Below are 12,083 nucleotides of genomic sequence, written 5' to 3'. Positions count from 1 at the left end.
GAAGAAGGGGACGACAGAGGATGAGATGATTGGATGGCATCACTGAATCAATGGACATCGGTTTGGGTGGACTCCAGGAGTTGGTGATGGACAGGGAGGCTTGGCGTGCTGCTGTTCATGGGGTCACAAAGAGTCGGACATGACTGAGCAACTCAACTGAACTGAACTGTGGTCCAGTTTCATTCTTTTGCAAGTGGCTGTCCAATTTGCCCAACACCATTTATTGAGGAGTCTGTCCTTTCCCCCACTGTATATTCTTGGCTTCTTTGTTGTAGATTAAGTGGCCATGTATGTGTGCCTGGGTTTATTTTTGGGCACTCTTTTCTGTTCCATTCATCTATGTATCTAATAAGTTATTTAAAAATTCAGCAATGACATATATAAAGCAATTAGACATTTGAACCTGACCGAATTATGGAGATGTTACATTTCTAAGTTGAGACAGTGGTACTATGGTTTTGTTTTGGGGGGAAAAAAAGAATCATTACCTTTTAGAGATTCCTATTGAAATATATGTGGATTAAATGATATACCTGGAATTGCTTCAAAATAACTCTGGAAGGGGCAAGTGGATAGGATTGTAGATGAAATAACATTAGTCATGAGTTAGCAGTTATTGAGGCTGTATGTTAAGTATGTGGTATGATATTCTATTTTTATATATGTATGAAAATTTCCATTCACATTCCAAAAGCCAACAGATATATATTAACTTTCTATTATGTGCAAGACAGAGTACCCAGTACTGAGTGCAGCCGTCCTCCTGTGCTGTTGTAGGAGAGTGATGCTTTCTAAGTGCACAGGGCCGTGCCTGCCCACCTCTGCAGGGAGCCCAGTGTCTAGGGCACAGTGAGAACACAGTAGGTGCTCAGTGCATCTGCGTGCCGGAACACAGCCCGCACTCTGCTCCCTGAATGGTTACTCTGTTTTCCCTTCCCAGGAGTGACTGCTCTGGTAACACGCTCCATGAGCAAACCCTAGACCCCATGCTATGGAGCTGAAGGAAGGCAGAGTCCTGTTCACTTAGGAGTCAGGAAGGTGCTTCCATGGAGTTCATGGAAATTGATTTCGAGGTGCCCGAGACAAGTGCGTTTGCTGCATCCAAAATATTTCTAAGCAAAGCAAAATTGTTCCTTTAATTTAACATGAATTATTTCTTTCAGGAGCCTGTTAATGGAGTTGCTAACAGTGAGACGAATACCTCAAAAGGTTGTAGGGGGTCATAGAACCTTCTTAGAACGTAACCTAGCCCCCATCTGCTCTCTCTGAGCCTGTATTTTCAGAGTCCAGCATAACATTATGCCCAGAAATGTGCTTTGCCCGGTGCTTTCTCATGAGGAAGACGAGTAGATGGTTTCATAAGAAAAAGGAAAAGCAGAACGAGGAAATTATCAAAAGGAAATGTCAGGAATTCAGGGTGATGGATTGGTCCCATGGGTATGTTTGAGTGATTAGTTAACTCAGAGGCAGAGAGAAATCATGATTTTGAATGTCTGCATGCAGGTGTTAGTATAGTTGCCTCAGAAGGAGAAGAAAAAAGGATTAAAAAAAAAAAGCTAGTCACATCTTGACTAGAAGAAGGCTCTTTTGAGAGCTCATCAATGTTACATTACAAACACCATTCAAATCTACCAAATGGGCCAGATGGCTGCTCAAATACTGCGTGCTGCCAGCTGCCCATTGCTACAGATGAAGTCTTTTCTGCTGACGTTTGTGTAACCCACAAGCACATTATGAAGTGTTGATTCTTTTTATGCTGTTTAACATTTATGTGCCATCATAATTATAAACCATAAATATACATGACACCACGCAACAAATAAAGTTGCCCAGCTTTCATTCTGCAAGCGGAGGAGGCTGTGTTTATTACCTGAGGAGAGAGGATGTCTCGCACTCATATTCCATTCTTCGTAAATGTCACTTCTCTCTCACTGGGAGCTTGATCTGCTTGCTGTATGCTCACCAAGCCTTATTCCTTCAAAACAGCACAGATTCCCGACACTAATATATATCACTGAGCCTCAGGTTTTAAAGCACGTCTGGACCAAAAGTCAGAGGGAGAAAATTCAGAAGGATCTAAATAGTTCTAAATGAAGCCAAACTATTCTATTTGACAACATACCACAGGTTCTTTGGAGGTCACATAACGGGCAGGTGTACAGTGTAAAAGGAAGCTGGCAAATGGTAGTGAATCAGCTTCTTTCACATCAGACACTTTCTAGAGATGCATTTCTTTTTGCTTTGAAAGACAGCCGATTGAGTGCCATTCACCTGTTAGGAAGGTGGCACTTTTATTTGTTTCTGCATCTATAAAAACCAAATGTCTTTTTCCTCCACAAAAACCTAAGCACGTGTTTGAGAGCATGAGAAGCCAGCCAGAAGGTGGAGGGGAGGGTAAAAGCCCACACTGTTTGGTTAATCAATCACAAACACGTGAAGGAGTGGGCTGCAATAGAACCCCCTCCCCAGGCAGGGGCACTTTCAGTCTCATCCGGGAAGACCTCTTTAGAACACAGCATTTTTATTTTAGGCCACAGAGCCCAGACAGCACGCTTCATGGCTCTATAAATACAAGACTCGGATGCTTACTGACATCCAGCTTTTCTTCTTTTTAACATGTAAACACATGAATGCGCAAAGTGAGTAAATATCTGTGCACTGAGTTTACAACCTTGTCTTTCAGAAATATCGGCAGTACATGGCGGGACTTCTGGCTCCTCCTTATGGTGTTATGGAAACGGGCTCTAACAATGATAGTAAGTGAAAAATGTGAACACTTGTATCTAAAAATTTGTTGTGCGGTATGTGTTTTCATGTGACAAAAAAAATATGTCCAACGCCAGCTTGACAGAATAAATCTCCAGACTCTTTTGTGGACAAACAGATCCGCCAGCCCATTCTTGGGTTCTTTTAAAAAATTGTTCCTACAGTATAATTATGTGGCCTTAGCTGATAGAGGGAAGTATGCTCTGGGGCTAGTTGGAACTTCAGCATGTTTCTCAAAGGACCTTCATCTTAAAGTATGGTTTGGGGGCTCTTTTAAAATGGGACTCATGAACTGTGTTTATCTCAGTCACATGTAGACACCTGAGTGCCCCACCTCTTGCTTATTTTGATGCTCTTAAGGGAAGCAGCACGAATCATTCTCTATTCTTCTTAAATCGTGCTCTCTTCAAATTTGGAGCCTTTTGTAGGAGACCGGTCTCTGTCTGCTCATAAAAGAAAGGAAGTTTTTCTCTGTGATACTCTTTCCTAATGGGTGCCCACTAGACTCAAAGTAATTTTGTGTCCTGAGTCTATCTGTTCACGCGTGTTGGAAGCATCTTTTTAGCACTCAGTACTATCCCTGAGAGTTGCTTGTTGAGGGTCTGGGTCCCTTAACTTGGCTCTTGTCCATGTGTGTGTGATAAAGCAGCAAGCCTTGGGGTTTCCGACGCTGTAGCAGTTCAATGCTGACACACTGGTGGGTCAAGCAGTGCTTCCACTCCAAGCATCTCAGAGCGAGAACCACCCTTCATGTCTTCTTGAATACCTGAATTCCCACTCTCTCATTCAAACTGATCACTCTCTACAGGTGACCCTTCTCCTCGCTTGATCCGGATCTGAAGTGAGCTCCCTTTCCCTCTGTTTCATGCTTCTGGGCAGCCTGTGCATTCTCCTTCTCAGCTTCTCTTCTGTCCTTGGAGAGGCGGATGTTGGAGGAGAGGTCTTTCTTTCCTTTCATTTCTTCTCCTGTTCTTGATTTTTCTCTTCTGGCTGATCTAGGGATGATCGGTAACCAAGTTGGAAATCCCAGTTGTGCTGTTTCCTACCTGTGTGGCTGCTGGCAAGACACTTAATGTCTCTGTGCCTTAGTTTCCTCATAGGATTTCTTGGGAGACTGAAAGAAGCGCATGCATCAAATGTCTAGAAGGGTGCCTGCGCTGGTGTTCAGTCACTTCCAAATCTTTGCAACCCCATGGTTTGTAGCCCACCAGGCTCCGCTATCTGTGGGATTTTCCCAGCAAGAATCCAGGAGTGGGTTGCTATTTCCTCCTCCAGAGGATCTTCCTGACCCAGGGATCAAACCCACATCTCCTGTTTCAGCAGGCAGGTTTTTAACACCGCCCCACCTGGGACTCTCCATTTAGAAGGGCACTGGGTGTATAATAAGAACCCAAATGATGTGAGCTACTATTTTCTCAACACCAGTGACTCTTTAACCCCTCAAAGTCTGACTTCCAACTCGAGCCATCTAAATTCTCCAGTGACCAACCAATAGCCAGATTCAGTCATTACTATTCCCCATTCTCTGTGACTGAGTAAGCGTTTCCATGTTGTCTCCATTCTCCCTTGGGTCCCATGCTCCACCGGATTATCCTGGTTTTCTCTGTCTCTCTGGCCACTTGTCTTGTCTCTTTCATGGGTACTTCTTTCCCTCATCTGGAAACTCAGTCACTGCTCGAATCCAGCCTTGGCTGTTTTTCTTTTTTTCCTCTATACTCTCCCCTCAATCATTGCATCCTTTCTTGCAACTGATACAGATCCTTCCTGAAACCAGTACCTCCATTTGAGTCTTACAAAAGGCAGCCTAACTTTCCAAATGACTGCTGGTTTTCTTTCCACCAGCTCATCCTGCTGGCCTCATGCACTCACAGTGTCGATAATGGAGCACATGGTGATTCCCACAAACCGTCCTTCTGCTAAAAGCCTATTTCCGTTCATAACTTCACTGTCCTCCCATACGAGGTGCTAGGCCTCCGCTGTTTGGAGCCCTCTTTTCTCTCACCTCCACCCACTGAGGTTAATCACTGGTCCGTCCCTTGCTCCTTCCTCTCTAGTGCTCATACTCTTGCCTTTCTCTCCCTGCTGCAGCCCCCTGGCTGAGGGCCTCATCACCTTTGACCTGAGAGCAAAGATGGCTCAATGGCTGTGAATCTTCATTATTTCACCCTTGGTTTACCCTACACCTGACTTACACAGAACTTTTCCAATTTACTTTTTATTATGACAAATTACAAACATACAGGATGATACAGTTAACACCTGTATTTTCATCACTTTGATTTAATTAATATTAAACTTTAATACTTGAATGTGATTATTATTAACTTGATAGGTATTTTCATACAATCATTTTGCCATATTTTCTTCTTCTAGTCATATATATACATTTCAGCAGACATTTTTGAAAATGTAGACTTTTCCATGCAAAAGCCACACCATTATCACACCCAATTGCTAGTATGATTTTCCTTAATAACAGCCCCCCCTGAATCCAAGTCCAGATTTCCCCAACTGAATGTCTCTGGACTTCAATCAAGGACCCATGTCATTGTCTCCGGTTTCTATATCTTAAATGTCTTTTAATTTTGAAACGTCCCTTCCTTTCTTTTTATTGTTCAAATCACTCTGTTGCTCCGAACCTTTAATGATGGTCCACTGCCAGCCATAGAAAGTGAAATCCCAAGACTGCTAATGCCTTAGCTCAACTTTCAGGTTCCTACATGTCCTGAGATCACCTTTTCAATATTATTTCTCTACAGATACCCTAACTTCTATCCACTCCAGTATGATGATTTGTACAACTGCGTTTGTCTTATTAAACCTCCCAGAAAGTAAGCTTCTGTTGCAACCCTGTATCTCCTCATTCTGTCAACTCTAGTCCTTACAAGTGGTTGTTGGATGGGTGGAAGGATAAATGGCTAGATGGATTCGAGATGAATTTCTGAGTGCTGACCTTGAGATACCCTTACTCTTTCTGAGCCATCTGGGAAGTGATGGCAAACATGTTCATTAATACTCTGCTTGAGAGAACAGCCCTCTCCATCCCCTTGTTTTCTGTCAGAGCTTTAATGTCCTGATACTATGGGGGTCAAAGTTTAATTAGGGTATGTTTCCTAGCAGTCTATTCCTTTCTTCCCTCTCCTGCTCACTGCTGCCTATCAGGATGGGTGCTTGGTGCTTTTAATGCCAATATTTTAAGTCCTGTGTGGCTTCTTATTAAAAACATTGAGTGAGTGAGTGAGTGAGTGAGTGTGTTGCTCCGTTCTGTCCGACTCTTTATGACCCCATAGACTGTAGCCCGCCAGACTCCTCTGTCCATGGAATTCTCCAGGCCAGAATACTGGAGTGGGTAGCTGTTCCCTTCTGCAGGGGATCTTCCCAACCCAGGGATCGAACCCAGGTCTCCCACCTTGCAGGCAGATTCTTTACCATCTGAGCCAATGTTTGTAAATGAGTGAATGGATGAATAACTTATTTGCTAAGAAGATTGAGACATCCCTGGAAACAGCCATTGCTGTGCTCACACCTGATTTGAAAGTAGCAAGAGTTGGCTGTGCCCAAAATAAAAATTGTGTGCTGGTGGTTTTTATGTGCAACTTGCTGCCACGTTCAGATCCCTGGAATGGTGTGAGGTGGTTTGCCTTGTAAAACTATAACAATTGCAACTTAAGAGTCTGACATGTTTTTCTAAAAGTCTGAGTGTTCTGGTGCTCAAAACAGAGGAATTAGTTGCTCATATGGTGTAAAATAAGCAGGGATGGATTTTTACCTCTAGGAGAGTAAAGCATCTGGTGGAAAAGCAGAAAAAGCATGAAATCTTGTTGTCTGGCACATAGCCCTGCTCTGACTCACTGATTTGTTTATGTTACAGATTGTGGTAGGTGCTGCTATTTTCTCAAGTAGCATTATGTACATTTTTATGGAAAGACAAATTGGAAACATCAAATTTTTACTTGGTTTGCTTCAGCAAGGGATTTCATTTCCATTTTCCAAGCTGATCTTCTAACTCATGTTCTTTCTCTCTTTCCCCTTCTAGGGATTCCTGACAAGGAGAACGTGAGTAACTACTCTCTCTTTCTCTGCCTAATTTCTAAAAACTGTCATAAGGTAAAAAAAAGAATTGTGGTAACCCTATCAACAAAGAGAGCTCTTTATCCATATTCAACAGAGTCATAAATATTTTTCTTATCTTACTCTGGCATCTGTGGGTGAGTCACTGTGAAATATGAAGGGGAGAAGGGCAATGGCTTTGACGTGGTCATCACATGTCCTTGATATTAACTAGTACGAAGAAAGGTTATCCTAGAGGCAAACGTTGCTAAGTGTTTTCTTTCTCCCATGATGCATACTGGCAGTAGAGCAAATCATTAGTTTAATGGCACATAGAAAATAAACTGTTTTTCCGTAATAGAAATATAAAATATGAAATTTGAGGCCAGTTGATTTTATAAATGCACCCAAATACATTAGAGTTAATGTTTCTCTTTGGAAGTCAAAAATAATGAATTATCTAATTGGTTAGGGCAAACAGGTAAGAGCCTAGATAGTTTAGGATGAACCTTTTACCAAGAACCAGCACTGAGTACTCCTTCTAAGGCTGGTAGTGTTTGCATGCACATAATAATATGAATGATATTAACTGGGATCTAAATTGAGACAACAGCATGGGAGGGTTAATGTGGAAGTGTGTAAGGATTAACCTGAAGTGGTGCTTGGTGGTTCTGGGATGGATCAGCTTACTGCATGCCTCCGTTGCTGTCCCCGGTGGCAGTGTTACAGAACTATCACCCTTTTCTATTTTTTTCCCTGCTTTTGGTCCTGTGTCTGTGGTAATTTCAGACTATTTCGTACTGCTTTTCAAAGGTCTGACTCTAGCTTTCTTTAGGTCTTCCTGTTTTCATAATGCTGGTTTTACAGGGCTGGTGGGGAATTCTGACCCACTGCTCTACCACCACAAACTTGGGTTCAAGACCTAGCAATATCACTTCAAATGTCACATCAAATCCTCATTGGTTGGGTTCAGCAGAAGACTTCAGTTCCTAGTTGCGGGGCTTTGTGCAAGCCTCTTGACTTCTGTAGATATCCTTGCCTCGTCTTTAAAATGTGGATGTTGGTTGTAACTATCTTAAGAGGCCATCATGAATATTAAATATGATCATCTGTGGCAAGTATAGAGATTCATACAGTAGAGCTCAGTAAATGTGAAGACTGTTATAATAATTATTTTATCAAGTCTTATATCATTTACTACCTATTTTTTCTCCTCTGAAAAATATCCTACCCTTTATAAAGTAATTATCCTTTTACATCTTATGGCTCTCCTTAACCTTGAAAGACATCTGGTCCTGTTGAAAACATCCATGGAGACATTTGGTCCATGCCAAAAAGACTTTGTTATTTGTCCTTTCCAAAATCACTTGCTATGGACCAAATATGCTTACGTGCTTTTTTGGATGTAACCAAATTTTGTCCAAAGGACATTTTTGACATAAACAAATGTCTCCTACCCCTTCTTAAAATACCTTTGTTCAGTGAACCTTTGTAATGGTATTTTGCTATTAAAAATATATGTGTGTGTGTTGAGTAAAGCTCTAGGTTCATGGAGAGTCTAAAAAATAGCTCTTAGACTCTAAAGTAATCGAACTTGGCATCATTTTGGACATGGATATTCCAAAGCACACTGTAACAAATAATATGTGGATCATGAGCTAAATAAAGATGCTAAAAGGGCCTGGTGCTTCCTCATCAAGGAACGTTCAGTGGTGTGGAGAGCACACCCAGAATGGCCAGGCCCTAGGAGGTCTCACATATTCTAAACTTCAAAAGGAAGCTCAGTCTCTCTTAGACACCCGGTGACCTTTAGGTTGGACCTCCCTGCAGTGGAACAACAGACACAGCGTTCTAAGTAGAGAGCCTACCAGCTGTCACATAGCTCGCTTCATAACAAAAGAAGAATTTGAAGTTCATAGAAAGTCAGATGCAAGGACTTTAACAGCATCTTGCCCTCAAAGATTTAAGGGGCTGGCCAGGCTATCTGCCCAGTAACTAGTCATCATGCATGCTTATTTGTATTTGTTTGGGTCATTCTATGACAAATTCTCTAGTAAAAGGAAGCATACTTTTCTCTATCAGTAAGTAGAGTGGATAGAATGTCACTGCTTGTTATTCAGAAAGCTCTCCAATGCCATCAGTCAAAATAAAGCAAATAAGATGAAAAACATTCATGAGTAGGGTTGAAGCTCTAGAAAGATAAAAGGAAGCCTAAGAGCCTTAAAGTGGTGTTAATTGAATTACTTCCTTTATAAGAGACAAGTTGTGTTTGGATGATTTCTTTCATCCTTTACCTTCTTTACATGTGGGCCAATATTATAGACCCTTTATGTTTCTCTAATAGCAATAATATGCCTGTAGACTGAAACAAAAGCACTTAGGCTATTGTCTCAGGGTCCAAACAGATTCTTTGTATAAAGAATATATTCTTTTTTCTAGCTCCTACTCTTGATTTTGTTAATCACCATGTTTAACTTTTAATCCTATATCAGACATCAGTAGGTGGTGTTTTTAGCTGCCTTGCCAGCTATATTTTATTTTCAGACCCAGGCTTACCTTTCATAAAAGGAACTTGCTTTTCACAAGTTGCACTTTTCATAGAAACAAATAGGTTGACAGCTAACTTGCTGGATTCTTTTGTTTACTACTTACTGTAGTTGATAGGAACATCATTCAACTTTAGAACACACTGAATTCTGGAACCTGCAAAATAATTGATAACAGTGTTAGAAAAAGTGACCATTGAACTAATAAAGCAAGGAAACCATTTTGGCATGGTTGCAGTTGCTTGCGGCCTTTGGTTTTATAGATTTTTCTCTTTGATCTGCTTAAGTTTTCTTTTCGTGCGTCTCCTGTGAGTGCCATACCTGGCTGACCGTGTTTAACACAGAAGGTAAAAATACTCACAATGAAAAGAAAGCTTTCTAGTTGAAAGTTAAGGCTGCCCTTTGAAGAAATGAGCTTGTCTATAATATTTTCTGCTTAGATAGACTTTGTTGCTTATTGTGCTCCACTCTTTTGAGAGGCAACTGCTAAGGAGTTTTGTAGTTTTAGAAAGTTATACATTTCTTCCTCAGTATGGAAGGAACCAGAAAATAGACTCAGGAGGCTATTAAGAAAAAAATCCCGTTTTCTGATTTACAAACATCTTGTTTCTAAAAGGATCATTTGAGAGCTTCATGTTTTAGGCATTGACAGTGTGATTAGCAAGCTTCTTGTGAAGTATGCAAGGATACTTTCCCAATACAAAGCACTATCAACTCAGAGCTCAAGGATTTCCCAAGCCCTGGAAGAAATGATGCCAGCAGTTAATAAGAAGCAAGCCTGGGGGTCTTGCAAAACTATTTGGTAGGTCTCTTTTTAAGTAGATTACTTAAGCTTCCCTAAAAAAAGATCATGGGTTATTTATATAAGGAATAATTTTGGAAATTATTATAAAGATGTAAGCTTTTAAATGGCAAATGTTAAGGACATAGTTTACGTGCTTTGTGAAAATTCTCATTAAGGAGAGCACAGTAGAAGAATAAATAGCAAGTAACTATTAGGGTCAATAGGTTAGCAAGTTTAGGAATTTTTAGGAACTATAATAACATCTCTATTGTTGCTCTTCTTCAAGGTTAGAGAAAGCAAATCAGTGTTTTCTACCAATTAAATGACAGCATCTTATTTTAGCGTTATAGATTGGCTGTGATTCTAGGCCAGATGAAGAGAACGGAAACTGTGTATTCTTATACAAACTTAAAACATTAAAAAAAAAATTTAAACTCCATAGAGAATTTGCTGGTGGTCCAGTGGTTAAGACTTCATGTTCCAGTGCAGGGGTATAGGTTAGGTCCCTGTTCAGAAAACTAAGATCCCACATGCCTTACAGCCAAAAATCAAAACATAAAATGGACATTATTGTAACAAATTCAATAAAGACTTTTAAAATGGTCCACATTAAAAAAAAAATCTTTAAAAAATAAAGAAGAGCCCATGTTGTTGTTATTCAGTCGCTAAGTCATGTCTGACTCTCTGTGATCCCATGGACTGCAGCACGGCAGGCTTCCCTGTCCTTCACCATCTCCCAGAGCTTGCTCAAACTCATGTCCATTGAGTCAGTGATGCCATCCAACCGTCTCATCCTCTGTCCCCTTCTCTTCCTGCCTTCAGTCTTTCCCAGCATCAGGATCTTTTCCAATGAGTCAGTTCTTCACATTAAGAGAGCAAAGTATTGGAGTTTCAGCTTCAGCACCAGTCCTTCCAATAAATATTCAGGGTTGATTTTCTTTAGGATTGATTGGTTTGATCTCCTTGTCTTCAGCACCAGTCCTTCCAATGAATATTCAGGGTTGATTTTTTTTTTAGGATTGATTGGTTTGATCTCCTTGTTGTCCAAGACCTTTCAACTCCAGCTTTGAAACTGAATTCAAACCAATGGTAAATGGTGGAGCACCGTTTTAAAATCCTACTTTAAAACATGACTAGTAGGCATCCAGAACTTATCAGGACACCTTGGCCAGAGTTCACAGCTTTGCCCCAGGAGCCATGTCCCTCTGTTCTAGGTTGAGAATGGTTTAACCAGCACTGTCACACACTGAAGCAATACCCATGTGACTAGCTGAGCGTGCGATGCTCTACACAGGAGAGCAAAGCAACCAGATGCTGAAAGCAGGAACTCGCAAGCTGCTCGTTTTCATTCTGAAGGACAAGTTGCTTATCACCAAAGTGAAGACTAGACTTAGCAGTGTTGCGGGCCCCAAACTATGCATTGTGCAGTGTGTAAATACTCATTCCTCAGCTAGCCTATTAGAAAGCCCAGCTCAGTGAGCAAAGACTGACTTTGCACCACCTCCTGGGAAAAGCAGCCTCTTAACGTCCAAGGTGCCAAGGACAACTCAGCTCTCGGTCTCTGAAGAAATGTTTGTCTTTGTGTTTGTGAGTTATGTATTTTATGGGGCAGGAGGCCATTGCTCAATTTCTTTCTGCTCTTTATTCCGTCTCTTCCTCTCCTCATATAAAAGCTGGTCCGTGCTTTTCTCTCTCTCTCTGTCTAGCTTCTGCAGTGGTGTTCTGATTGAAATTTTTTTCCTCTTTTTTAATTTTATTGGAATAGAGCTGATTTACAATGCTGTGTTCGTTTCCAGTGTACATCCAAGTGATTCAGTTATACATATATTCATTCTTCTCAGATTCTTTTCTCTTAGAGGTTATCACAGAATGTAGAGTTCCCTGTATACAGGGAACTATACAGTGTGCTATAGAGTAGGTCCTTGCTGGTTATCTTT

The 12,083-nt window shown here is 41.0% G+C and overlaps 1 protein-coding gene across 8 annotated transcripts in view; it reads left to right on the top strand.

Annotated features, from left to right (window-relative positions):
• Positions 1-2,677: 2,677 nt before the first annotated feature.
• The window catches only part of RAPGEF4 (Rap guanine nucleotide exchange factor 4), a 143,465-nt gene continuing 134,059 nt past the window's right edge, over positions 2,678-12,083 (top strand). For 7 of the 8 annotated variants that reach the window (XM_068967885.1, XM_068967886.1, XM_068967881.1 and 4 more), the window contains exons 1-2: positions 2,684-2,756; positions 6,803-6,822. In XM_068967885.1, the coding sequence (XP_068823986.1) occupies positions 2,699-2,756; positions 6,803-6,822 (78 nt within the window). In that variant the 5' untranslated portion in view covers positions 2,684-2,698. Of the gene's footprint in view, positions 2,757-6,802; positions 6,823-12,083 lie in introns of all 8 variants that reach the window. The other variant, XM_068967887.1, reaches the window with a different exon arrangement.

Source organism: Capricornis sumatraensis, chromosome 3 (genome assembly GCF_032405125.1).
Source record: "Capricornis sumatraensis isolate serow.1 chromosome 3, serow.2, whole genome shotgun sequence".
Classification (NCBI taxonomy): domain Eukaryota; kingdom Metazoa; phylum Chordata; class Mammalia; order Artiodactyla; family Bovidae; genus Capricornis; species Capricornis sumatraensis.
Note: the sequence above shows the minus strand (reverse complement) of the source record. Positions and strands in the feature narration are given on the sequence as shown.